Consider the following 25,440-nt stretch of genomic DNA (forward strand, 5'->3'; position numbering starts at 1 on the left):
TAATCTTTATTTAAGGAAATAATAAATGACATTAATAATGAATATATGGTTAGTTTAATAAAAAGCTTATTATATAATTAGATGGACCAACTTATTTCTCTAATAGTTCTAAGAATCATCATAGTGATGACATGTGGCTACAAAAAGAACGATGATGTTTCATAAATAATATATATGGGATTATAATTTGATCAAAAAGGTTACCATAAATTTTTATTCTTTTACAGTTTGGAGCCTATTATTATTTTTATATTAACTGATTAAAATAACTTTGGACTATAAGTCTGTAACTAATGTTTTCACTCATCAATAATGTATTTCGCCATGAGTCATGGATTAATCCGGGATACTAACTTAACAGTAGCATATTCTATTTGAAATGTGTCTTTTTTGTAATTAGTAGATAGATATTAATTTTATATCTACCTTATTGGTGTTGATTTATCACATATTAAATATTCCATCTAATTTTTTTTTCATCGTTCATCCACACCAGATGCGACACTTGATAAGATCTCTCATATCTTATCCCACCATCATTAACTATCTTCTTTTTACAAAAAAAAAAAAAACTATCTTCTTTTCTGTTAGGTCAGCCATTTATCTAACTGTAACTAAAGTTGATCTCTGATCCGGTTACACAAAAAAGATAAAGACTGACAAGTAGTCTTCTAATTTTTTTTCCGGTGTCAGTGAAAAAGTAAAAAGTAGTGAATTTGGGCCATATTAATGTCCTAAAACAGGCCCATCAACAAAAATTCTTTCCCACTGTAAGGGTACGTTTGTTTCACCATTTATCATCTTCGTCCATATGATTCATTTGTATGATCTATTCAATTGATTCATTCAAAATTTTGTGACTGTTTGTTTGTTCATCCAAATAGTTCATCTAGATAAATCATCTAAATGAATCTTATGTTTATTTTTTTATTTTCATTTTCATCCAAATGAGTTTAATAAACAAATTACCAAAATATCTTTGTGTTGATTTAATAATATATTTGATATTAATTTTAACTATATTACATTTAATTATTGAGTCTAATATATTTACATTATAATTATTTCAAAATTAACGAGTTTTTTGTGGTTTTGGCAGGAAAATAAGATTATTTTGGTTTTAGCGGGAAAACACATTTTTCGGTTTTGGCGGAAAAATATTTTTTTTTTTTTGGTTTTGGCGGAAAAGCGCGTTTTTGCGGTTTTGGCGGGAAAATATGTTTTGTGGTTTTCGCAGGAAAACACATTTTTGCGATTTTCGCGGTTTTCGCGGAAAAATGAGATTTTCGGTTTTGGTGGGAAAATGAAATTTTCGATTTTGGCGGAAAAACGAGATTTTGCGATTTTAGTGGGAATACGCGTTTTTGTGGTTTTTGTGGGAAAACGCGTTTTGGCAGGAAAATACTTTTTTTTTTGTTTTGGTGGGAAAATGAAAACTTTCGGTTTTGGCGGAAAAACGTGATTTTGCAATTTTGGCGGAAAACACATTTTTGCGGTTTTTGTGGGAAAATGCGTTTTTTAGGTTTTGGCGTGAAAACGCGTTTTTGCAATTTTGGCGGGAAAAACGAGATTTTGCAATTTTGGCGGGAAAACACGTTTTTGCGATTTGGCAGAAATTTGCGTTTTGGGGTTTCGGCGTGAAAACATGTTTTTTGTGATTTTGGCCTGAAAACACGTTTTTGCATTTTTTGCGGGAAAACACGTTTTTACAATTTTGGTGAAAAAACACGTTTTTACAATTTTAGCGGAAAAATATGTTTTTGGAGTTCTGGCGTGAAAAATTAATTTTTAGATTTTTGCGGGAAAACGTATTTTTGTAGTTTTGTCAGTTTTCGCGTGTGACAAAATGATATTATGTTTAAATTTGTAATTTGTGAATTACATTAATGGCATAATAGAGGTGATACTATTTTGAATGAATCATCTCCATTCAAATGATCGTTGAGTTGGACTTTAAAATTAAGCCTACACTAGACCCTGATCCGCGCGCCAGCGCGGATTTGAATTTTCAGTTTTAATTATTTATTTTATTAAATGATGTATTTGTAATATTCGTTCATATTATATTAAGTAAATATTTTTTTTTTGCATCTTAAACTATCTATTATTTACGAATGTGTGATATCGTATAAAAAATATAAAAAATGAGTATAGAGTTAATTAAATAATTTTAAAAACAGAAATTTTTCTTTCGTGTGCGATATCATATAAATAATGATCCGCCCAGTTAACAAAAATCATGATTATTTTATGTGTAATATTTTTTTTGACCATTTCCTTAAAACTATATTAAATTTTACATATTTTAATTAGAATATTTTTAATATCTTTACCTTTTTATTTGAAATGCAATTCAATATTTTTTTAACAATTATAACAAAATATTTTAAAAATATTTTAGAATTTGTTTGAAAAATATGAAAATTACATTTTAAATTAAAATTATCCTAAAATATGAAGTTTTGATGTAAACGAAAACTCAAATTATGTCAAAAATAATGATATTCAATGATAATAACAATTTTAATTGATTATTTTTTAGAAAATACATTTACAAAAATATTGTTTGTAAGAAAATTCATTTATTTTTCAAATATAAAATGAAAATATTATAATTAAATAATAAAAAATATAAATAAAAACCATAAATTTAGCAAATGACAATTGAGTTATATTATGCTAAAATTTTTTTTCTAACAATTTATCAAATGACAAATGAGTTATGAGCAAATAATACCATATAATTTTTTAAAAACATAGCCATTCTTAAATATTTTTTGAATAAATAATTATTTTTAAATTTAATCAACTGAAAATAATATCCGTACAATTGTGTGAGTCAAATTCTAGTTTTATTGATGCATGTTATATATTAGTGTTGCATGTTTTAGGTAACATTTTAATGATGCATGTTTTTAAAAATCTCTATTATTAAAATTATTGCACGTAAGGATAACTCATGAGTTTTTTTGGTTGATTAAATGATTTTATGTCCAAATTTATTTAAAGATATTTCATTAAGGCAACTGAAAAAGACAAACAATAAAATATGATGTTTAAATTCATTTAAGCATATTTCATTAATATAATTGAAAAGACAAGTAATAAATTAGGCACTTTTATTTGTTTTAGGATATTCAATATAATTAATTAACGAAGTTAGAACATTTGAAAATGGCAATTCTCTTTTAATAATACAGATTTCGGAAAGTCACGCAGATGGCTCATCCTGATCGAGAAAATAAGGGGCCTGAACCTTCCAACTCGTGAACTGAAGAAGCTTTACGACAACGACAGCAATCGGTGGAAACGTGGTCCACCCGACACACTCTATAGACACGAGACTGATCGGCGATCAGTAGACTTAAATCAAAATGAGCCGGTGAACATTTCGGAACTAACCGCTAAGGAAAAGGATGATGATCTCTCAGTTCTTCGTCTTATCTCAGCGTGGAGATAACATCGTCTTCCGCGACTGTAACCTCTCTTTCTCTCTCACTCTCCCGATCTCATCCTCTCTGTTTCTCCCTGTTTTTTTGTGTTTTTTTTGTCCTTCAAAGTAAAGACTTTTCGTCAATGTTTCGAGTTTTGTTCCCCCTTTAAGCTTCTCTAACCTCATTGATCTGCTTGATCTACCAGCATTTCTTATGATTGTACGATCATTAGATATCTGAAACAGTTGGTATACATTCCTTGTAAAGCTAAGTTCTTTAGTTTTTTCCGGAGAAAGCCCATTAGATATTTCTTTGTATTTACTTGAAGAACCTTGTTTGTTTGAGCTAACTTGGTGTATCAAACTAGAATTTTTGAAGATGTGTGGATCGTTTTCATTTGCTGCAGACCGAGCTGAGGTACCAAAAGGAAGTACAGAGACATTCTTCCGTAAAGTCAAGTTCTGGAAGGAGGATGGTAATGCAGAGGCGCCACCTATCTTTGTAGGTATCATCGTCCTCATAAGAGAAACCAAATTGCCAATCAAATTAAATGTTCTCTACTGGTCTTGTAATGGTTTTATCTAACTTTCTTTTTTTTTTTTCCTTTTGTGCTTGATAGAATGTGGATGGTGTGAACTACTTCCATGTCAAGGTCGTTGGTCTTTATTTCGTTGCGACTACGAAGGTTAACGTGTCACCGTCTCTTGTCTTGGAGCTTCTACAAAGAATCGCCCGTGTTATTAAAGATTACCTTGGTGTTTTAAATGAAGATTCGTTCCGGAAAAATTTCGTGCTCGTGTATGAGTTACTCGATGAAGTCATTGTAAGTCTCATCATTAGAATGTATATTACCGCATAGTAGCAAATTTTACTATATATAAACCTATGATCTTTTTGATTAGGATTTTGGTTACGTGCAAACTACATCAACCGAGGTTTTGAAGGCCTATGTATTCAACGAGCCAATTTTGATTGCTCCTGCACGCCTTCAACCTATTGATCCTGCTGCCATCTTCACAGTTAGATTTGATTTTTTTATTTTTATTTTCCCCGTTATGGTATATGTGACTGACCAGTGACTCCTTTGGATTAATGCTTATGCAGCAAGGAGCCAAAAGAATGCCTGGAGCAGCAGTTACAAAACCCGTTCTAGCTAATGATCCTGGGGGTCGGAGAAGAGAGGAGATTTTTGTGGACATCATCGAGAAAATCAGTGTTACTTTCAGTTCAAGCGTGAGTAGCTGATGTGGCAGTCTCTATCTACCTTACCACATCAAGCTATTTATTTATGCATATCAATGCTATGTAGGGTTATATACTGACATCTGAGATTGATGGCACCATTCAAATGAAGAGTTATCTTTCTGGTAATCCGGAAATTCGTTTAGCTCTTAATGAAGACCTTAACATAGGAAGAGGAGGAGGAGGAGTATCTGTATATGGTATTTCTCATTTCACCCCCTTTGAATCAACATTTATTTTGCCTCTTTGGGGCACATCTTTATCAACTTCATATACGTAAGGTGTGTTTGATCTTGAATTACGATCTAATAGTTGGTAACGTCACTAGTGAAGTATAATTTGGTTCTTTTGTTGCAGATTATAGGAGTTCTTCAGGTTCAGGGGTGATACTTGATGACTGTAACTTTCATGAGTCTGTTCGCCTTAATAGCTTCGATTCAGATAGAACTCTGTCCCTTGTGAGCTTTAATTTTTTTTTACTACTGATTAACATCTTGTCATAACATGTTGTTTTGCACTTTAAACTCTTGTTATGTTTTCAGGTTCCACCAGATGGTGAGTTTCCAGTGATGAATTACCGTATGACACAGGAGTTCAGGCCTCCTTTTCATGTTAATACCTTGATTGAAGAGGCCGGACGCCTTAAGGTGCAGTTCTATATAATTTTCTTAATTACTATATAAATCTTTATCCAAGTGCTTAAGTCGTATATTCCTGCTTGCTGGAAAATTTAGGCTGAAGTGATAATTAAAATACGAGCCGAGTTCCCTTCAGACATAATTGCAAACACGATTGCTGTTCAGATGCCATTGCCAAATTATACTTGCAGGTACTTAGCTTTTTGGTTGGTAACAAACGTTAAAATTCATTTTCATTTATGTTAGAATCCTACAAGAGATAGATGTTTGTTGGGACAGGGCTAGTTTTGAGTTAGAACATGATGCGGTTGGACAGAAGACAGATTTCAAGGAAACCAGCAAAATGCTTGAATGGAGTTTGAAAAAGGCAAGTCTTGAATTCTCTAGCTCACTTATATAGTATGGTTGTGCTTACGTTAGCTAACTGTCGTGTTTTAGATTGTTGGCGGGGCTGAACATACACTGCGTGCCAAGCTGACATTTTCTCAGGAATTTCATGGTGACCCTCTTAAGACGAAAGAGTTTTCCTTATTTCTCTATTAGAGACAGATAGAGAGCACTACTGATATAATTATCATTACGTTGTAAGGTAATATCACAAAGGAAGCTGGACCTGTCAGCATGACGTTCACGATACCCATGTACAATGTTTCAAAACTTCAGGTCAGTAAAATGTTGACTGCTACCTTCTTGTATTACTATTAACCGTCCTCCTCAATCACCTGTTGTAATGAATTATGTGATTACAGGTCAAATACTTGCAGATAGCAAAGAAATCAAGTAGTTACAATCCATATCGTTGGGTGAGGTATGTGACGCAGGCCAATTCGTACGTGGCTCGGATATGACCAACTTTGAGATAATGTTTGTCACTTTGTATGTCTCCTAAGTACTTTCTATTTTCTTCTCGAGAGTGTGTTCATTTTTCAAGTCAATACTTGTTCTGAGTTCTACGGTGGGTGCCCCTGATGATCTCTTTTCATGAAATCCGCAGAACTGAATAATATAGTGTTATAATGTTTTAATACGCTTGTGTGCACTATTAGATTAGCTTTATTGATGGTTAATACAAGAATCAAAACACCTTATTAACAAAAGTAAGTTCCGTTCCCTTCAATTACGGTTATACTATTTTCATGGACAAAATCTCTCTTCCCCACTGTACACTACTATATATACTTCAGTAACCACTTTTACCAACCCTAAAAGGTTCTACTACTTTGACTTAATTGGGCCTCTGGACAAAAAATCATCGTTTCCCTTACCTCTATCTTCCCAAGGACACGCGATGTCTCGAGTTTCTGCAAGTTTCTTGAGAAGAACGACTCGAGTCCCCTAGCCGCGAATGCCTTGTGAAAGGAGGAGAAGACGAGGAAGATGATGATGTCGGAGAGGGAGCCTCGGACTGTCCATGAGCCCGTCCTTGATTATCTCCAAAAATGAAATCAGCAAAGTCGTCCATGCTTGTACTGTCCGTGCTACAAGAGCATTCATCTGAGGTGCTGTCAAAGAGAGAAGAACTGTCACTCGACGAGTCCTCTTCCAAAATTCTCTGCAGCCTCTGGAAGCTGGAGTAAAACGACTGTATATTCCCAGGTCGATCACCACCAGGAGTGTTGGAAGACAACACATGACTTGCAGTAGACACAGACCGTGACACAGTAGTCTTAGGTACCGGCACACTGCCTTTTTTATTGGATGCTTCAGATTTGTTACATACTACCAATCTTGGTGGCATTGGAGAGCACCTGTATCCAGTTCATTTGAATATATAACATAAGTAACCAGATCAAACATAATCCACAATCTTAAAGAGACTGATAGATGAGTTATTATTGTAAAATATTATTTACCTTTCGTAGAACAACATATACGCTCCCTTTGTCAATACCCTTTCAACATCAGACGTTACTACCTGAAGATAATCACAACAGAAGAATTAAACTTAGAAAATTTTATTCAAATGTAACAATATTCAAAACAGAGCTTACTTAGAAACTAATTCACAACTCTTACCGTGCTATCATCAGCTTTGTACCACTTGTTTTGACTGTTTCTAACATAGCACACGTAGTGACCAGAAAATGCTGCATTCATTGTATCCAAGTGAACAATAACTCCATAGAGTTTGTAGTCATGTGATTTTTCACTTCCACCGCTGACATATGGAGTCAAATCTAGATTTTCTGGAAACCTAATCAACTTATTTAGCTTCCCGAATTTTCCTGACTGCAAGAAGTTTCCTAAAATTGTGAGCTAACAAACAAAAAAAACACAGATGGACCCAACATAACAACCCGTGTCTCCGCTGAAGATATTATTTACCTGGAATCGTTTTAGTGCAATTGTAAGGACATTCGGAGGCTCTGTGATTTTCAGTTTCTTTTTGGCTCTCTCATAGGACTTACACCTGCTCACACAAAGAAAAAAAAAAGCTTAGCTTCGATCAGCTTTTGAATGTAAATCCTACTACCAGAATCGGATAAGAGGTTGCAGTTGATTGGTTAGAACTAGTAGGCAAATACACGACCATGAATGTACTAGATATAACTTTGACTTGAAATGCCTCAAGGAACTGTATCAAACGACCATAAGAAGTTCATCACATGGAAAGGAAACGCTGACAGACCTGCCACATTTATATTTGTTTTCTCCATCCAATATTTCAGTTCTTGTAAATCGACGCAAAGCCTCCTCCAATGTGCTGATATCACCATCAATCTCAACTGTCAGATCCATCATTTTCTCAAGCCGCTCAGATTTTTCTTGACATTTCATGCATTTAATCTATTGTTTTACAAGTAAAAACAAACGATCAGCACTACTAGTTCCTCAAAAACAATGTATAATGCGGCAAATACAAATCTAATAGTTAGCAGCACCTTTGATCGGAGGTATCCACCGAATGTCAAACCAATGAGAGTAGTATCTTCTAATTTCTTAGTCTTTGGCATATCGTATCCAGATGCCTTAATGCACACAGACTGCATTGTGTCGACAACAAACCTGCAAAAGGCAAGAAAAAATGGGAAGGGAAAATGAAATCAAAACAAGTTCTTCCAGTTGTAATATACAGATAATGCATTAAAGTTTATTTGATAGGCGAAATGTCAGTTCACCTAAGGAATTCATGCGCATCTTCTTGCTTGCCATTCCCAAGACGGATTCCAATACTCTGCAGCTGTGATAGCAACCCATTAGGGGACAGTGAAGACTTCCCTTCTTTTGCCTTTAAGACCAGCTTCTCAAACCCACAGGTGAAGCACTGTTCTTTGTTTGGACCTAACGGTTAAATGAACTATTAAGAGCTTGATATAACAATGATAACTAAACATCAAATGAGCAACATATATCACATAGAAAAGAAAAGAAAAGAAAAGAGAACAGAACCAGAGACGCACATGTTCTAGAATGGAGTTGTTGGAGGAAGTATGTGGTCAGAGGAGCAGTGAACATCAGGCATTGGAAGACAACATTAGCAAAGCAGCTGCACGAAAAGAAGAACTTTTTTCCATCAGCAAGTGTGAGCTACAAATTATAGTTCTTTTTACAACAGAAGATGAAGATTACAACAGAGACAAAAGAACATACACTTCTTCAGAAAGCATTATTCCCAGACTAAAAAGACTATGAGAAGAGAAACTGGGGTTACCTATTGCCACAATTGATGAGGCCACAAGGCTGGAACTCAATTTTACTTGTATACAGCTTAGAAAATAATTCATATGAAAAGAGCCCCTGCATACACACAAACGAATTGATAAGAACAAATAGCTGTCTTGATTTGTTGATGTAGGAAATAAGTATTGCAGAATGATGATAGTATCACAGAGCGCAGTGATAACCTTATGACTATGGTTTCCTGCTATCTCATTCTCAGCTAATGACTTCGGTCTAGTCCACTGGTCTACAGCTTTCAGTAGCGACGCCTTCATGCCACTTCTTCCATTTAGAGAATTTATAGGGTGAACGGCAACCCCATTCTGTTTCTGATGGTCAAGAACTCTCCCAGATTTTGCACCTAGAGCAGAATGTTTCATAGCATCAGCACACTCCCTAGTATCTGAGGCCTTGGATGACAAACGTTGGACTTCCCCAACCTTCATAGGGGCCAACATAAAGCCGCTTCCAGCACTGGTGCTCTTTGACTTCTGAAGTGTCACAGTGGATAAAACAGTGGGATTCAAATGACTCGGCGCATCAAGAGAAGAGGATCTTGGTAAAGAAATTTCAGCTTCATCAGATCTTTTGGCAATTCTTTCTTTTAAATTTACTCCACCAGAAAATTTACGAGTCCCTAAAGCAGCCCTAGTAGTTTCTTCTGAATTTTTATTCTTATGAGAAACTTCAGCAGCTGAGATGTCCCTAGAGGAGCCAAGTGATAAATGCAGAGAAGATTTACCAGGTTCACCAGATTTAGAACCATCACAATTCTCAGTTACACGTTCTACTGATCCAAGAGCAGTACCCCAAAAATCAGATGACTTCATAAGAGACGGATCAGCTGATCGTGGATGCCCATCCGTACCTACCGAAGAGACTAAGCTACTTGATTGGCTCGGTTTCTGCCCCGCATCGCCCCCAGGTTTATTCAGACTCAACTTAGGTAACTTAGCAAGGTCATTTGCAGACTCAACCAACTGCACAAATTTAGGAGACAACGGTTTGGATTTCACATCATCAATATTGCTGAAACAGGTCTCCTCTGACTCTACAGAAACATGAGCATCACGTGGAGGCTCTGATATCTCGGAATCAGATGAACTGGAGCTCTCACAAAAAGAAATATCATCATCACCAGAGTCATTACGAGGGGAAGAGGAGAAGCCAGAAAAGGATGATCCAGATGTTTCCGCAACGGAAACAGCTTCTTCCTTATCCATAAGTTCATCTTTGTTGTCTGCACTTTCTCCACCCCCATCTTCAGGAGATGAGACAGGATTAGAGAGTATTGCTTCCCTGACTTGTACAGTAGTAGCCTGTTCTGTATGCAGCAATAGAGTTTCATCAGGAGTAAGCCCTTCATTTCCTTCTCTGAACTTCAAATCACAGTCACTTTTCTCATCATCTGTATTATATAAGACTGAAGCAGGATGACATTCATCTCTGTGACCTTGCCGCCAGTGGATAATTTGACATTTCCCGGAACTGAAATTAAAAAAAAAAAAAAAAGTATCAGATGTAACAAACAATACTAAGACATACATGTAAGGACAAATGGAAAAAGCTTAAGACACAATGTAAAAAGCTAGATAACTGACGTAAATTTATTATCAACAGAACACTTTCTCCATTAATTACGCATTATATTATCCCGACATAGAAAAATCAAAACACTTTACTGAAAAGATAACAGAGATGCACTATGAGTACTGCTAAAGTTACAAAAAACTACAACTCATTCTTCCCTTCTAACTACTCCAATTCACCACATCTCACCAGAGAATGAAATGCAAAAATCAAAATTTAAGATCATACAAGGGCCAACACAAAGCGATAGGATATCTAGCATACCAATAGCGAACGGCTTTGCAGCGAGAGCAACGAGTAGAGGCAGGAGAATAGCACACAGGACACTGGAAGCTATTAGGGACATAAACCGAAGAGAACTCGACGGAGGACTCTAGCTCAGCTCTAGCAGCCTCCTCTGACGCATGGATAAGAAGTCTCCGAATCTCCTCCCTTCTCAGAGCAGCCAGCCTCCATTTCCGCCTAACAACGAAGGCGACTACAGGTAGAACAAGAGAGATCAAAAGGAATAGACTTGAAAGCCCGAGATCCAGAACTATGAGCATTTATCCTCCCCACCAGATGCACAAAACAATCGGAGCTCCGAATCAGACCACAAACCATAGATTTCGCCGCCGAGTTGGTCGGAAAGGAGGTTACTTTAGGAATCAGAAAACGAGATTTGGCATGCAGAGAGATCAGAAGATCGTTTACAGTTGAATCCGCTGGTGGGTAAGCTTCCAAATGATGATGACCCAGTAACAATCGAAGATCAAAACCCTCGAGAGCCCAAGTTGATTGGTTCTCTGAAAATGTGAAAAATCAAGTCTTTCTGGGTTAGGGTATGGAACAAAGCAAGGAAGGAAGGAAGATAGAAAAGTGAATAGAGATTCTTCGGTAGAAGGAGGAAGAAATTAGCAAGAATATTGCTTTTTTTTTTTTATTTATTACCTGGTATACTATTTTTCCTTGTTTCTTTTTACCGCCAACAGAAATTGATTTTTTATTTTAATAATGTGCCGTCAAGACCAGGAAGTCTATTAATTTATTTAGACAATTTTTTCAGGTGATGCTTTTCCTCTTTTTTTTATATTGGATAAAAATAACAGTTCAACGATGATAATGGTTTTTAAAATATGGTGGTTCCTTTCACGCATATGGAAGGGTGAAAAACGCTTTATACTTATCCTCTTACCAGTTGAACAAAAAAAAAAAAAAAAAAAAAAACTTATCCTCTTACCATTTCTCAACTCTCTAGAGTATACATGGAGAAGACAATTAATTTAATAACATGAAGAGTTGGAATGAAGCCTGTTAAGACGTAACCTCCCTTTTTGCTAAAGTGGTAAGAGATTGATTATTGGAAGGTTATTAACGGGGAATTCTTAGCGGAATATAAGAACCTGTCTCTTAAGTTTTAACTAAAAAAACTAAGAACCGGCTCTTAAATAAGAGTTTTAAGAAACGGTTCTTAGTTTTTTTTTTTTTTTTTTTTTTTTAATTATTATTATCATAAAAGTTAAGAACTACAACCGAAATTATAGAGTGTTGGAAAAGCGATTACAACAGAAAAAGTTCATATAATAAACGAGAGAAACAATCGGAAGCCAATCCTGGTCGGCTAATGATAAGCAATCGAAATGTCTAACCGTGTCCACCGCGTCGTCCACGACCTCGATTTCCCCGTCCACGGCTAGTGGGTTGCCCATGCATCTCCTTTGCTTTTGTAGAAGGTTTAACTGGTCTCTCCCGAAGGATTCTTTTCCCTGAAGGTGTCATGAGATCCAACGGTCCCGTCTCCTTATCTGAATCTATGAAATTTTCTTCTTCCTCGAAAGACATTAATGAGGCGAAATTGTTAGAGCCAAGGTCTACCTCAACTGTTTTATCTTTTTCCGTTTGGGACTGAGTGACTGCTGAAGAGTTTACTTGAGCGCTGGGAACTGCATCAACAGATGTCTCATGGGAAGGAACAGACTGCTCCACAATCTCGTTGATGCAAACATATGAAGGAGGCATACACATGTTCTCAAGAATAGATAAAGTAGCTAAGGATAACAATTCATCCTTATTTTCAGTGACTGGATCAACCAACGTTGATGCATTATGCATAACAAAGAGAGTACTAGGAGGTGATACCTCCATAGCTGATGGGATATGAGACATAGCAGCTGCAGAGTTCTCAGCATATGAGAGCGCATTTGGTTGTTCCAGAGTATTAGATGTCTGGTTGATAACTACTGAATCAGATGGAGCTTGGACCTCCTCAACAGCAGAATCAGTGTTCTTCGCTTCATCTTTTTCAGATTGTAGACAACGTTTCACCTTGTGTCTTAAATGTCCGCATCTAGTACAAACTGTGGGCAACCAAGCATATTCGACATCCACCATAGAAATGAAACCCGTTTCGTCGCTTGCTGCAATCCTTTGAGGAAAAGCTTTACTCAACTCTACTTCAACAAGGATTTTTGCTTCTCCCATATGTATGGGATCCAAGCGAGGTTTATGAGTCGCCATTGGAGCTCCTAACCCGGAAGCTATGTGACTAATTCCCGGAATTGAGTAAACAATGTGAGGTATCTTTTTTAAAGTTACCCAAATAGGAATAGTCTTGATCTCGGGAATAGCTAAGGTCGCTTCTGGTGTCCGTGGAGCAACAAACATTAGACAATCGTCAATATGCCAAATGCCTCTTGAAAGTACCCAATTCCTCGAAGCTTCATCAGGAATGTGGAAAAGATAACTTGATTCACCCAACTTCTGTATGGTGATTCTACATTTCCTACCCCATAGCTTGTTGAAAACCGCATAAATCATACCACCTGGAGGAGGAGAGCATCTATAGAACTGGCCTAAGATGTACTCTCTCTGGTTTGCTAACCTTTGCTGTAAGACATGTGTAGGAATGGTTACCTTAGGAGTGCCATCTTCTAAGTACTCTGGTTCCGTCGCTCTGAATAGATTCCGTGATGCTGGATTCATTCTCGCAGCCCAGGGAAACCTAAGAGCATCCTCTTTCCTGTCAGAAAATTTCATAATACCCGGTACAATCCCTTTGAGTGAACCCATGTTAGTTACATCCTTTCTAGTCGGCCTGAAACCTTGTTCCGACAGGGGTGGCCAATGTTCTTTGAATGGTATCTGAGCAACTTCTCCTCCATCTGTTTGAAGTGTTAGGTTCAAATGTGTTGTAGGAGAGAGAATTTTTATCGGCTTAGCCCACGCTCCAAGCCTAGACAAGGGAGTGGCCGTAGTGGTAGCATCGTCGGACGTTGTCTTCTGCTCAGGAACCGCAGAAGAGGGTAGAGGAGCTGCAGTTGTGCTATCTAGTGGTGGAGATATGGTTCTGGGAGGAGAGACCAGACTGATGTTGGAGACACCACCAATCTCATCATGAGTTCCAGAACGATTTTGAACTTCAACCACAGGATTGAGAACACCTAGCTCTGCAACTGAAGAAGGAGAAGAGCCATCCCTGAGATCAGTGCTTTCACCAGATGGTTGAATAGACACTTCCGTCAGAGTCGACGGCGGATCTTCCATCTCGGATTCCATCACTACAAGAAAACAGCGGTATTCTGACGGACATTCCGACGGAAAATGAAATCCTCGGAATTTCCTCGGAATATACCGACGGAATTCTGAGGAAATATCAATCCGTCAGAATATTCCGAGGAAATTCCGAGGAAAAATGTGTTCCTCGGAATATTCCGAGGAAATTCCGAGGAACTAGTGATCGATCAATGCGTTTTTGGACATATACCCATCGATCGATCACATTGTTACGCTTTGGTCCATCTTAGTGATCGATCGATGCGTTTTTGGACATAAATCCATCGATCGATCCGTTTATAAAAAAACATTCGAGATTTTGAAATCCCAAACACTAGTTCCTCGGAATTTCCTCGGAATATTCCGAGGAAATTTCGAGGAACACTTGATATCCTCGATCGATCGATGGGATAATCTCATCGATCGATCACATTGTTACGCTTTGGTCCATCTTAGTGATCGATCGATGCGTTTTTGGACATAAATCCATCGATCGATTTGTTTATAAAAAAAAATTGACGTTTTGAAACCCCAAACACTAGTTCCTCGGAATTTCCTCGAAATATTTCGACGGAATTACGAGGAAGAAAAGGGTTTCCTCGGAATTCCCTCGGAATATTCCGAGGAAATTCCGAGGAAATAGGGTTTTTAAACCGAAAACAACGTTTTCCGGTTTGAATAACACCTATATAACCCTTATTAAGTGTCTTACGTTCATTATGAAGTCAAAAATTTGTTCCTTACCCTATAATAAACACTTTTCCGATTGTATGAACGAAATCCCCACAACATAAGAGAAACACTTATACACTTTAATGAACGGTAAAGGGAATACTTACAATTCGTTTTGAAATTTGTTATTTCATGGTTTATGCTCATCTATACAAAGAATCCTCAATGGTATGCATTACAATTGTATAAGAAATGAAATACAGCAAAAAAAATTGATGTTTTGAAACCCCAAACACTAGTTCCTCGGTATTTCCTCGGAATATTCCGAGGAAATTCCGAGAAACAATATAAATTAATAGAAATACATGCACAGGATATTCTTTTTCCTCGAATTAATGAAAATATTCCGAGGAAATTCCGACGGATATTTAAGTGGCCGTCGGAATTTCCTCGGAATATTTTCATTTAACCGGGCAAACAAGCCGCCAAATATTTTGCGAAAATTGAAATTGAAAATACTGAGGGAATTCCGACGGAAAATATCCGTCGGACCCAAGGTTTTATAAACTCGAAACGCATCTTCTTCCCCATTTCTCTCTTCTTCCTCTCCGGCGATCTCTCTCTCCTTCCGGCGTTCTCCACCTTCTCTCGCGACGATCTCTCCGGCGAATCCTTTCCATTCTCTTACAAATCATGTAAGGACCCTATCCCACTCTGTTAGGTCCTATTTGTTAGGTTTTTAAGTAGATTTGATGATTTTAGAAGGTTTTTGATAGATTTTTGTTAGGGTGATTGGGTAGTATTGTAATTTGTTGTGTAATAGGTTTAGAATTGTGATTTCGTTGTGTTGAATTGATTTAGAACTTTTTTTATAAATTGTTCATTATTTTTGTATTTACAAAACGTTTTTTCTATATAAATTTGATTTTACAAAACGTTTTTTGTATATAAATTCGATTTTTGGATTTATAAAAGATGATTTCATATTTATAAAAATATTTATATTTATTAAAACTAATTTTGTATTTATAAAACATTTTTTTGATTTATAAACACTATTTTTTTATTTTTGTATCTATAAAAACTATTTTTAAATATACAAACCTTTCTTTGTATATAAATTCGTTTTTTGGATTTATAAAAGATGATTTCATATTTTGAAATTAATTTTGTATTTATAAAATATTTTTTTTGATTTATAAACACTATTTTATTATTTTTTGTATTTATAAAAACTATTTTGTATTTATAAAAAGATGATTTCATATCTATAAAAATATTTATATTTATAAAACTAATTTTGTATTTATAAAACATTTTTTGATTTATAAACACTATTTTATTATTTTTTGTATTTATAAAAACTATTTTGTATTTATAAAAAGATGATTTCATATTTATTAAAACTAATTTTGTATTTATAAAACATGTTTTTTATTTATAAAAACTATTTTATTATTTTTTTGTATTTTAAATATGTTTTCTATTTCAATTTTAATTTTATATTTTCGAATTTCAATTAAAAAAAATAAATTTATAATTTTTTTTTTTAATTTTGGAAATATTCCGAGGAAGTTTATCCCTCGGAATATTCCGACGACATCTTCCTCGGAATATTCCGAGGAATTTCCGACGAACTTGTGGTCCTCGGAAATTCCGAAGAAAGATGAATTTCCGAGGAGTTATTTTCGAGGACTTTTTTCGTCGGTATGTCGTCGGAATAGCGTTATTCCGACGACATACCGACGATTTTTTCCCTCAGTATGCCGCTGTTTTCTTGTAGTGCATGGCGGCTTGTAAGGAGAAGGGATGAGAGCAGAGAGGGGATGGCTAGATCAGAGGGGACCTTCCGGCGAGGCTTACGCCGGCGAGGACACCAAGAACGGCACTTTGATTTTTAGGTTTTCGCCTTTGGGACCACTCACACTTAGGTTCTTAGTTTTTTAGTTAAAAGTTGAGAAACGAGTTCTTATATTCCGCTAAAAACTCCACCCTAAGAACCTCCCAATAATCATGCTCTAACCACCCTCTAAAACTAGCTCATTTACATGCAACACTGACGCTTCTTAGAAATTAGATGCACAAGTTTGTGAGATGAGAGAGGGATGGTCAAGTTACGGTCAACTATGCATGCAGAAACAAATAAAGTGGAATTTAAGCACATCTAAGGTGGTGTTTAAGCAAAGAGTGATACCAAACAACGTCCATGAAAACATTTTTAACTCATGAGTCATGTCTGTATTTTTATTTTTAACATATTAATCTCTTAAATATCGATCGTCCTTTCCAACGGAGGAATACAGTGAAAAGATTTATTTCAGAGTTCCGAATTTTCTTTAATATTGTTTATCAGCTCTGAGACAAAAGTCGCTTTGGCCGAGTGGTTAAGGCGTGTGCCTGCTAAGTACATGGGGTTTCCCCGCGAGAGTTCGAATCTCTCAGGCGACGAATATTGTTTTTCCACGAAACCTTTTTAGAATAATTAAGAAGCCCAATTATTCTTGTATTAAGCCCAAAAGCAAGGCCGTCTTAGAGTCGAGTCTGTCACACACACGCCTATTTTAACTTGGACAAGTTGTTTTACTTTAATAGTTAGAGACCAACTCTCATGACTTGTAAAAGCAATCATCGGTCTGACATGAACAGCTCTTTAGCTCTTACGACGCAACACAAAACCGCGTCTCGCTACAAGTGCTTCCTTCCCCTCTCTTCATCTTCTCCACACATCTCTCAGCTCTCAGCTTCTCTCTTTTCTTTCAGCTTTTAATAAAGTTTCCACCTTTACAGCAACAATGGGAGTCAAAAGCTTCGTGGATCGCCTCTGTAGTCGCCGGTTGCTCAACTCTACCCTCTCGATCTCATCAAGGTCCGCCTTCAGCTCCACGGCGAAGCTTCTTCAGTCACTCTCCTCCAGCTTTTCTCGAAACGGCTAAAGTAGGACCCTTTTCTCTCGGAGTCAATCTCGTCAAAACGGAAGGCGCCGCCGCGCTCTTCTCCGGCGTCTCCGCCACCACAAGGATGGGCCTTTACGAGGTCCCGAAAAACAAGTGGGCTGATCCCGAGTCGGGTAAGCTAAGTCTGACTCGGAAGATCGCCGGCGGGAGCCGCCGTCGGAAACCCAGCAAGCGGACGGGAGGCTTCCATAAACGCAGCGTCGTACCTACTTGGGGGGTAGGAGACGCGATCAGGAGCATGGCGAAGCAAGAAGGCGTGATGAGCTCGTGGCGCGGCTCGGCGCTGACGATTAACAGAGCGATGATTGTGACGGCGGCTCAGCTCGCGTCGTACGACCAGTTCAAGGAAAAGTTAGTGGAGAGCGGATTGATGAGAGATGGGCTGGGGACTCACGCGGTGGCTAGTTTCGCGGCGGGGCTCGTGGCGTCTAACCCGGTGGACGTGATAAAGACGAGGGTGATGAATACGAAGGCTCCGTACTACAAAGTCCTTTCACTGTTGTGCTCTTTGTTATACGTTGGAGCAAGTCAAGAAGCTGCTCCCTGATTTTTTTTTGATCAATTCTTTTTATTCTTTAATACGATGACGACTAGCAGCATTGATAGGAATGATTATTTATATTGGTTTTTGTTCAAGCATTGTTGTTTACATACAATTCATTTTTTGTTTTGTTTCTATACTGATGTCAATGGCACTACCAAAATAAACATAACCAACACAGTCAAGAATATACACGAACAAAAAGTGCAAGTTTATTTGGTCTTTGAAGCAAGACAAGAGAGAGAGAGTGGAGAAAAAGAAATGAATAGGCAGGTAAATGGAGTTAAAATGGTGGATGTACATGTGGTGAAGTTGGGGGTTATAAGCAGCTCTGATAAAGAGATCATCTGGACAAGGTCCTCGGTGTAGTGCTGGGTTGGTTTCCTCCAGATCCTCCTCTGCCTCTGCCTCCTCCGTTATCAGATCTTCCTCTGTCAAGAACATGCGGGCTTTGGAGTTTGCTGCTGTCTGAATCCTGGTTCTGGTTTGACTCTGTTCCTCTTTCAGTTTCCTGCACACTTGGGTTTTGCTCCGTGGAAGGACTGGGTTGCCCTGAGCTGCTTTTCCCTTTATCCATGTTTGAGAGCTCGTTTGCGATCTGACTCCGTCTCTCCTTGAGGAAGTTGAGCCGCATTGTCAATTTAGAAAGTGCAGAAGTTGTTGTTGTTGTGTTTCCCTGTTTGTTTGTTAGTACTCAGCTCCTACCTTTTGAACGTTATTTGGTTATAATGTAATGGTATGTTTGTGTTGTTGTTACTTACCTCTCCCTTTGTCCCAGACCTCTTAGACATGCCCGCAAGCTTTGAGCTTTGTTGTGAGCTTTTGCTCCGTGGATCTTGTATCTTCTCTATCTCATTTTCTCTTGCAGACCCTTGCCCATCCTGTAAAATGTTACGTGTCTGTAGTGCATAATGGAAAGAAGAAACAGACTTGTAAAGGCATATTTGTAGTGTTGTTACCTTGAGCATTGACCTTTCTGAAACATTACCAGAGGCTGCTTCAGTATCCTTTTGTTTCTCCTTCCTGTGTGACAGGGTTTAAAATAAAAGACTATTAATTAGCTTTGATAATGATTTAAAGCAAAGTAAGGTTAAATGTGAAACTTGTTGGTGAATCCTTCTTACATCTTTGCATTGTGCTCTGGACTTCTCCTAGATTCTCTCGGTGAACCAGAGCCTTTAACGTCTTGTTGACCAAGTCTATTCTCAAGATCATCAACCTTATTTTCCAAATTGGAAATATCAGCCTCCGCCTGAGCTACCTCTTGCAGATCTTTTTTCAACTATGAAAACAAACATGTCTTTCAAGTTGGATATGTAACTTTAAAAATCAACAAGTTGCTAGACAGAAACCTTTTCATCGGTTGTTTCTGGAATAGATTGGTTCCCTTTCGACATGTTAAGTCCTGCTTCCAGAGCTAACTTCCTGTCTCTCTCTTGCTTCAACTGTTCTTGTAGTCTTTCCACCTTAGAGAGAAAGAAGGTAAAGCACATTTTTATAACTCAAAACAACTTGTAATATATAAGCTAGGATATGGTTTTGTTATAAGCTTACATCATTCTCTAGAGCTTGGCGCCTCACGTACAAAGCCTTCTTCCGTCGCTCCAGACTAGCCTGTAGAACTGCATTGTTCTTAACCTGTTCCAGGAAATATAAAGGTTGTTACAGGTCACAGACTCGTTACAAGTCATCAAGCAATAATAACTCAAATGGGCTTATCCTGACTTCCTCTCTTATTCTGTTTTGTAGCTCCGATTTGGTTGATTCAAGTCTTTCAATGTCAGCACTGAAAATAAATAAACATTGTCAGTTTTAAGTACCCATGTAGATCACATTGTTTTAAAGTATCTACTTTAGTTCCAAACAGGCTCTCTTTTTGAGTATTGATCTAAACAAGTCACTAGTAGAGATGAAAATAATACTTACTCATCCTCGTCCACCTCCAGTGTGAAATCAATAGATTCCATAGAAAGGTTCTTCCTCCCCTAAGGCACATTAAAAAACCAAAGTGTTACTAAAACGTGTGGATCCTTTAGCCCCTTGGGGGTTATATGAAGAAGAAAAAATAAACTTACATGGGCACGGCCCCATAGCCTTTTACTTCCTCCTGGTGCACTTGATAATGTAGTTGATGAGCTCTTTTCCTCAGGTTTTGAGACCTCTAATACAGCCTTTACCTCTCCACTATCAGACCCTTTAACCAAAACATTCTGATCCTTTCTTGCATCACCATGCCGTGGTAGCGAAGACCGTTTAGAGCTGGATAAAAGCTTCTTAGGAACTTGGGGCTCCGTACTTCCTTTGGGGGTGGATTCAGAGCTTGTAATTTCAGTTATCTGCAACATAAACAAAAGTAAATGTCTAAATGACAATCACCAAGTAAAGATGGAGTGAGGACCAAGGAAACTAGATTAGTTATTGAGACCTGAATAGAGGGCCGTGCTTTATGGTCATGGGGAGTGTCGGCTGAGGCTTCACTCTCACTGTATGATCTATCAGATTCATTTTCAAGATCCTCTTCTTCATCTGTGTAGTCATCAGATCCTTGTGTGCCGTCATAGTCAGAGTCACCATCATCTGTTCCCTCCTCCGTTTCACTACCACTCTCTTCTGAGTCAGAGTACAATCCAGCTGACAAGGAACCTTCCTGCGGACATAGACCATATATGCAGCTAGGAGTCAGTGTCTGAATATAATAACTACACTGGTGTAAAAACTGAAATGGTCCTTGTAAAAGCTTACTCCAAAAATGCTGTCATATTCTTCTAACAATGTAATCACTATAGCTTGTGCATGATTTGCTGCAGCAGCTGCTTGAAGAAGTTGCATAGAACCATCACCGCCCACATCAAAATCATTTTCAATATTGCAGTCCCCAGCCAGAAGAGGTCGGAGAAGTAAAGGTGCCATACAAGCTGCAACAGCGTTGGTGTTCATCCGGTTCACATTTTTGTTAGAGGCCACTAGCTGCATCATCATCAGGATTCTTGCAATAGGAATAAACAAGGTTTTATTGGATTCAGTTACTGGTGGTTTTGCACATAAACAAGTTTCATCTCTAAACTTTCATAAGCTAATAGTGAAAATAGATAAGAGACTACCTTTGTAATAGGCGTCTATTTGGTTCAGGGAATGATTCACATATTGCTTCACGCATAGCATTGACTCTATTACCACGGATAGTACCTGATGATGTTATGCGTTAGATAACTAGGAATGATTCAAGATGTCTCAATGATAAAACTTACGGCAAGCTTCCAGAAGAGCGTTGCAACAAGATGCAGGCACAGGAGAGGAAGGCAACTCTCTAAGAAAATACTGAAAATTCATAGATACAATTAGAGATATTTAAGATCCAGCAATGGATATAACTCAGCATTGTAGTGATAAGTGGAAGGTACCTTAAGACAATCAGCAATAACATGAGCATCCTCTGTTGGAGAGAACTCATTTTTCCCTGAACCAAAGTGACTACATATTAAATACTAAATCACAATGCAGTAAATCAAGAAAAGGCATAAACTCAAACCTTGCTCATATTCACGAATCCGATGTTCAACATCATCAACATCAGCGGCTTGTCTCAAGATTCCTTCTGTATTGACTCCTGCAAGATTAAAGTATTTCCTTTAATGATCACTGTGACTAAAAGATAAGCAATATGAAAGCATGAAACTAATTAATACCATGATCTTCAACAAATCTAAGTGCCTTTTCCAAGAAAGACGGAGTTCCATCAACATCTTCTAGAGCAAGTAAAACTGGTCTTCCAAGTACGGTTGGTCTTGCTGGTGCCTCATCTCCTGTAAGAAATATGGAAAAATGCATCACTGGATGTCACCGGTTATCTAAACTATGCCCACATTCTTTATGAGCCTTTTATTACTCTTTGACACTCTCTCAGCACTCAAAACAGATCATGTTACTACTATACATGGTGTTTAAGGACTAAAAACCATTGAAATTTTTGACAAACATACTATGTTCATCAACACCGGCAGGGGCATCTGATTGATCATTCCTGAAGATACCATTTTGACCCATAACATGAGAAGCACTAGGTGCTTGTGTCAAAGCGTGTTCTAGAGCAGCTTTCCACTCATGTAGATCCTCCATAGTGTCAGCCTGCAATATAAAAATATCAAATAAAAAATGAGATGGATGCAACTGATAGTAGCAAGAGTGAGGAGATAAAAACAGAAAAGGAAAGCAAAGTTTTGAAGGAACCTTGAGTGTGAAGGCACGTCCATCACGACCATCAGGGAAGAGAACAGTCAACAGCTTTTTATCTGCCTTGACAACCACGCTAAACAAAAATAAAGTCCAAAGTTATATGACGTTAGTAACACCGAACCAGATATTTACATAATACATGAGTTAAAAGACTATAGTAAGAAAACAAGTGATGATTCAAGACAATAAGCTAACCTGCCTGAACTGTTGAGATCAATTCCCCCAAGGGTTAAATTGACCTCACCTCCTCTCTGTTGGACTGCGCTCTGTAAATAAAATAAAACAGAAACCTACTGAGAAAGACAAACAAAAAACAATTGGCAGAACCCTTGATCATCAGAATATGAAAGTTTACCGGGTCACTTCGAAAGAAAACCAGTGAAGTACGAGTCAAGATAAACCATCTTTTCTTCCAAGATGTCCACCCAAGCCCTGTGTTAAGTAAACCTTATGAAACTTATGAACCAAATAAATACAAATTTTGCAGTATAGTTAGCTTAGCACCAATCAAAAACCCTCAAGAAAGCTACTCCTAAACTCCTGCTTTTGTAAACAATCGAAGTAGCATAGGTTTGAAAATGAAACAGAAGGAGGTGATATTGTAGCCTCCACAGTAAGCACAGCCTGTATAACCCACCTCACATGATGTAACAGCTATCCCCAGCCGAAACTGGAAATGCTGCACCTTCTATAAAACAACTCTCATCATAGAATTGGAACACACACAAAAAAGGGAAAGGCTATATGAACAAAGAATCTCAGTATCCTCAGAAGTAACCAAACCTTTTGAGGATATATATAGCGGTCCACTCTTGAATACCTACAAAAGTAAATACCAGTACGTACTACGTACATTAAGAAAATCACTGAGGTATCTAACATAAAAAAATATACTAGTAACAGTAAGGATTGTTTCTTTTCGTTTGCCTATACATTATTGTGTGTTTACATTAAAAAGTGTATATTTCAATCCACATGGTTATTATATGAATGCTCAAATGTAAGAAAGTAATATTACCGTGTTGCCACCACGGGAACGAGGGTCTGCGTTTCCAGACTGTCCAGGAGGAAAAACACAAGTATTGATCAATATGAGAAACATTGAGCATCTTCAGAAGGAGGACTGTTAGGTTTGATCGGAGATTAATAGTGAAAATAAAAAAAGAGAGAGAGAGAGACAGACATGATGCTCCGGGTCTTGTTCATTAGCATTCTGTTGTTGTGGCTGGAATTGAGGAGGCTGTGAAGAAGAAGATTCTCCGTTTCTGTTAGCCATAGTTTTGATATAGCGCGAGTGGTCACACCATTGAAATTCAGCACTAAGGCCAAGGGAAAAAAAAAGAAAATAATGAAGATGATGATGATGATGATGATAATAGCCGATCTCAGATCATAAGAAACATGAATTCAATAAACAAAACCTTGATTTTTGATCTGGAGAATGAATTAAGATGATAATAATAATTGTTAAATTTTCTTAAGGGTTAGGAGAGAGAGAGAGATTTGGATTTGATGTGTTCAACGGTGTTTTGAGAGAGAAGAGGTGAAGCGAAAATGTTGGGCGTAAACCGAGGAAGTCTTTTGTTTCATCATTCATTCGGCAGTTGTACACGCCCTCCCTTCTTGGAGGGAGAAACATTTCTCATTCTTCTATCTTATGACCTCTTCTCTTCTCCAACCATTTCTCTCATAAAAATACACATATGTCCACTCTTATAATTTACTCTCTAACCTATAGTTTTTGATAACGCCTTCTTTATATAGCTAGTTAATATATCAATGTCTCTACCTAGTCTTTATCAATTACTACATTTTATTAAGTAAGTTTGGGATAATAATTATTTGATTTTGTAATCAGAACAAAGGGAATAGAAATGACAACCTTAATACACCCTTGCATTGGTGTATCGTGCCGACCACGACCATCCACCACTCTCTCTTTTTACTTTCTGTTAATGGTGACACCTTTGACTATTTATTATATATACAGACATCTTTACACCTCTTTGATAAAAGCTACGTGGCCCATTCATATAAAACAACTTATCATTTGAATAATGCTGGTGCATGCATGGGGACTCCATTCATTCGTCTACTTTATTTTATTTGTTTGATGGGTGTTTCGTTATATTATTTTCATGCATTATAATCTTTGTTTGTTGGATGTCCGAGCCAGCCAGCATTTATGCCCCGAACGGCCTTTGGTACTAGGAAAGGATTATGATGAAGTTCAAGAACCAAATTGGATACACCGCAAACTTTGCTAACCGTAAATTGCATGAACCTGAAGATTTCACCGGTTAAGCCGTAATGTTGTATAGTAGCGGCCAGCGGGGAAGGTCACCTCACCTCCTTCGTTGAATAGAATGGCTGTCGCTGTTGCGCCCCAGTTTTTATAATCGACAAAAGCACTCTTTGGAGTTCATATATGAGCTACTAAACAAAAAGAAAAGAATACTATTGGGCTTAAAAACAAAAGGGATCACACAGGCCTATTCGTAGCTCACAAGTCACAAGTCACAACACTTGATTAGAATCATAAGAAAAAACAATACTCCGACCAGCTGGTTCGGTCCAGGCGTTGGAGATTTGGATCGGTTTTCTCGCCCGTGAATCGGTTTAGCTCCCAATGAAACCGGTGTTTTTATCCGATTTCGGCTTTGTAAGTTAGGATAAAATAAAATCAAGGCCGGTCCGAGGCAAATCATAACGAAACATTGCCTTAAGCCCCTAAAACTTTTGGAAAAAATTACATAGAAAAAATCTTCTAAATTTTTTTTTTGGGCAAAACCCCTAAATTTTTTTTTTTCAAGCCTCTAAATTTACCAAAATTTTTTTTAGCCGAAATATTTTATAAGTCGTCTATAGACCCCCAAAATCTAAAGGCCGACCCTGAATAAAATAAATAGTTTTAATGTAAATGATAATATTAATCTTGCAAAGTA

At 37.4% G+C, this 25,440-nt stretch overlaps 3 protein-coding genes, 1 non-coding gene and 1 pseudogene across 4 annotated transcripts; 3 read left to right on the top strand and 2 right to left on the bottom strand.

Annotated features, from left to right (window-relative positions):
- Positions 1 to 3,196: 3,196 nt before the first annotated feature.
- LOC106348920 (AP-4 complex subunit mu) lies at positions 3,197 to 6,341 on the top strand. The gene is made up of 13 exons (XM_013788761.3): positions 3,197 to 3,477; positions 3,841 to 3,935; positions 4,054 to 4,257; positions 4,337 to 4,453; positions 4,539 to 4,667; positions 4,744 to 4,876; positions 5,034 to 5,134; positions 5,219 to 5,323; positions 5,411 to 5,505; positions 5,594 to 5,681; positions 5,753 to 5,813; positions 5,904 to 5,977; positions 6,064 to 6,341. Exons 1-13 carry the CDS (start codon positions 3,417 to 3,419, stop codon positions 6,160 to 6,162), a joined length of 1,362 nt encoding a protein of 453 aa, XP_013644215.2. The 5' UTR covers positions 3,197 to 3,416; the 3' UTR covers positions 6,163 to 6,341.
- An 8-nt stretch (positions 6,342 to 6,349) lies between these two features.
- LOC106348921 (ubiquitin carboxyl-terminal hydrolase 16) lies at positions 6,350 to 11,456 on the bottom strand. The gene is made up of 11 exons (XM_013788762.3): positions 10,829 to 11,456; positions 9,160 to 10,462; positions 8,967 to 9,052; positions 8,716 to 8,801; positions 8,434 to 8,596; positions 8,197 to 8,320; positions 7,944 to 8,101; positions 7,640 to 7,724; positions 7,331 to 7,543; positions 7,168 to 7,229; positions 6,350 to 7,062 (listed from the first exon to the last, which is right to left on the bottom strand). The coding sequence occupies exons 1-11, from the start codon at positions 11,107 to 11,109 to the stop codon at positions 6,582 to 6,584; spliced, it is 3,042 nt and encodes a 1,013-aa protein (XP_013644216.2). The 5' UTR covers positions 11,110 to 11,456; the 3' UTR covers positions 6,350 to 6,581.
- A 5,599-nt stretch (positions 11,457 to 17,055) lies between these two features.
- On the top strand, positions 17,056 to 18,399 carry LOC106350774 (annotated as a pseudogene).
- TRNAS-GCU lies at positions 17,134 to 17,215 on the top strand. The gene has a single exon. It is a non-coding gene; the product is annotated as a tRNA-Ser (tRNA).
- Positions 18,400 to 18,425: 26 nt separating the features above from the next.
- Positions 18,426 to 24,415, bottom strand: LOC106348918 (rho GTPase-activating protein REN1-like). Its single transcript, XM_013788757.3, has 24 exons — positions 23,917 to 24,415; positions 23,679 to 23,814; positions 23,514 to 23,552; positions 23,279 to 23,315; positions 22,851 to 22,927; positions 22,691 to 22,761; positions 22,490 to 22,568; positions 22,243 to 22,387; positions 21,949 to 22,065; positions 21,792 to 21,869; positions 21,664 to 21,719; positions 21,511 to 21,580; positions 21,364 to 21,448; positions 21,005 to 21,248; positions 20,688 to 20,909; positions 20,338 to 20,598; positions 20,189 to 20,247; positions 19,988 to 20,048; positions 19,817 to 19,900; positions 19,615 to 19,728; positions 19,387 to 19,544; positions 19,222 to 19,285; positions 19,024 to 19,143; positions 18,426 to 18,938 (listed from the first exon to the last, which is right to left on the bottom strand). The coding sequence occupies exons 2-24, from the start codon at positions 23,769 to 23,771 to the stop codon at positions 18,606 to 18,608; spliced, it is 2,667 nt and encodes an 888-aa protein (XP_013644211.2). The 5' UTR covers positions 23,772 to 23,814; positions 23,917 to 24,415; the 3' UTR covers positions 18,426 to 18,605.
- Between the last annotated feature and the right edge of the window lie 1,025 nt (positions 24,416 to 25,440).

This window comes from Brassica napus, chromosome C7 (assembly GCF_020379485.1).
Source record: "Brassica napus cultivar Da-Ae chromosome C7, Da-Ae, whole genome shotgun sequence".
Classification (NCBI taxonomy): domain Eukaryota; kingdom Viridiplantae; phylum Streptophyta; class Magnoliopsida; order Brassicales; family Brassicaceae; genus Brassica; species Brassica napus.

Excerpts from the sequence above, each read along its gene's own strand:
- LOC106348920 (XM_013788761.3), top strand. The coding sequence starts at position 3,417 with ATGATGATCTCTCAGTTCTTCGTCTTATCTCAGCGTGGAGATAACATC. Across the intron at positions 4,454-4,538 it reads ATCCTGCTGCCATCTTCACA|CAAGGAGCCAAAAGAATGCC; the intron begins GTTAGATTTGAT and ends ATGCTTATGCAG. Across the intron at positions 5,682-5,752 it reads TTGAATGGAGTTTGAAAAAG|ATTGTTGGCGGGGCTGAACA; the intron begins GCAAGTCTTGAA and ends GTCGTGTTTTAG.
- LOC106348921 (XM_013788762.3), bottom strand. The coding sequence starts at position 11,109 with ATGCTCATAGTTCTGGATCTCGGGCTTTCAAGTCTATTCCTTTTGATC. Across the intron at positions 9,053-9,159 it reads CAGGAAACCATAGTCATAAG|GGGCTCTTTTCATATGAATT; the intron begins GTTATCACTGCG and ends GTGTGTATGCAG. Across the intron at positions 7,230-7,330 it reads ACAAAGCTGATGATAGCACG|GTAGTAACGTCTGATGTTGA; the intron begins GTAAGAGTTGTG and ends GATTATCTTCAG.
- LOC106348918 (XM_013788757.3), bottom strand. The coding sequence starts at position 23,771 with ATGGCTAACAGAAACGGAGAATCTTCTTCTTCACAGCCTCCTCAATTC. Across the intron at positions 23,553-23,678 it reads AACAAGACCCGGAGCATCAT|TCTGGAAACGCAGACCCTCG; the intron begins GTCTGTCTCTCT and ends CCTCCTGGACAG. Across the intron at positions 21,870-21,948 it reads TAGATTTGTTGAAGATCATG|GAGTCAATACAGAAGGAATC; the intron begins GTATTAATTAGT and ends TTAATCTTGCAG.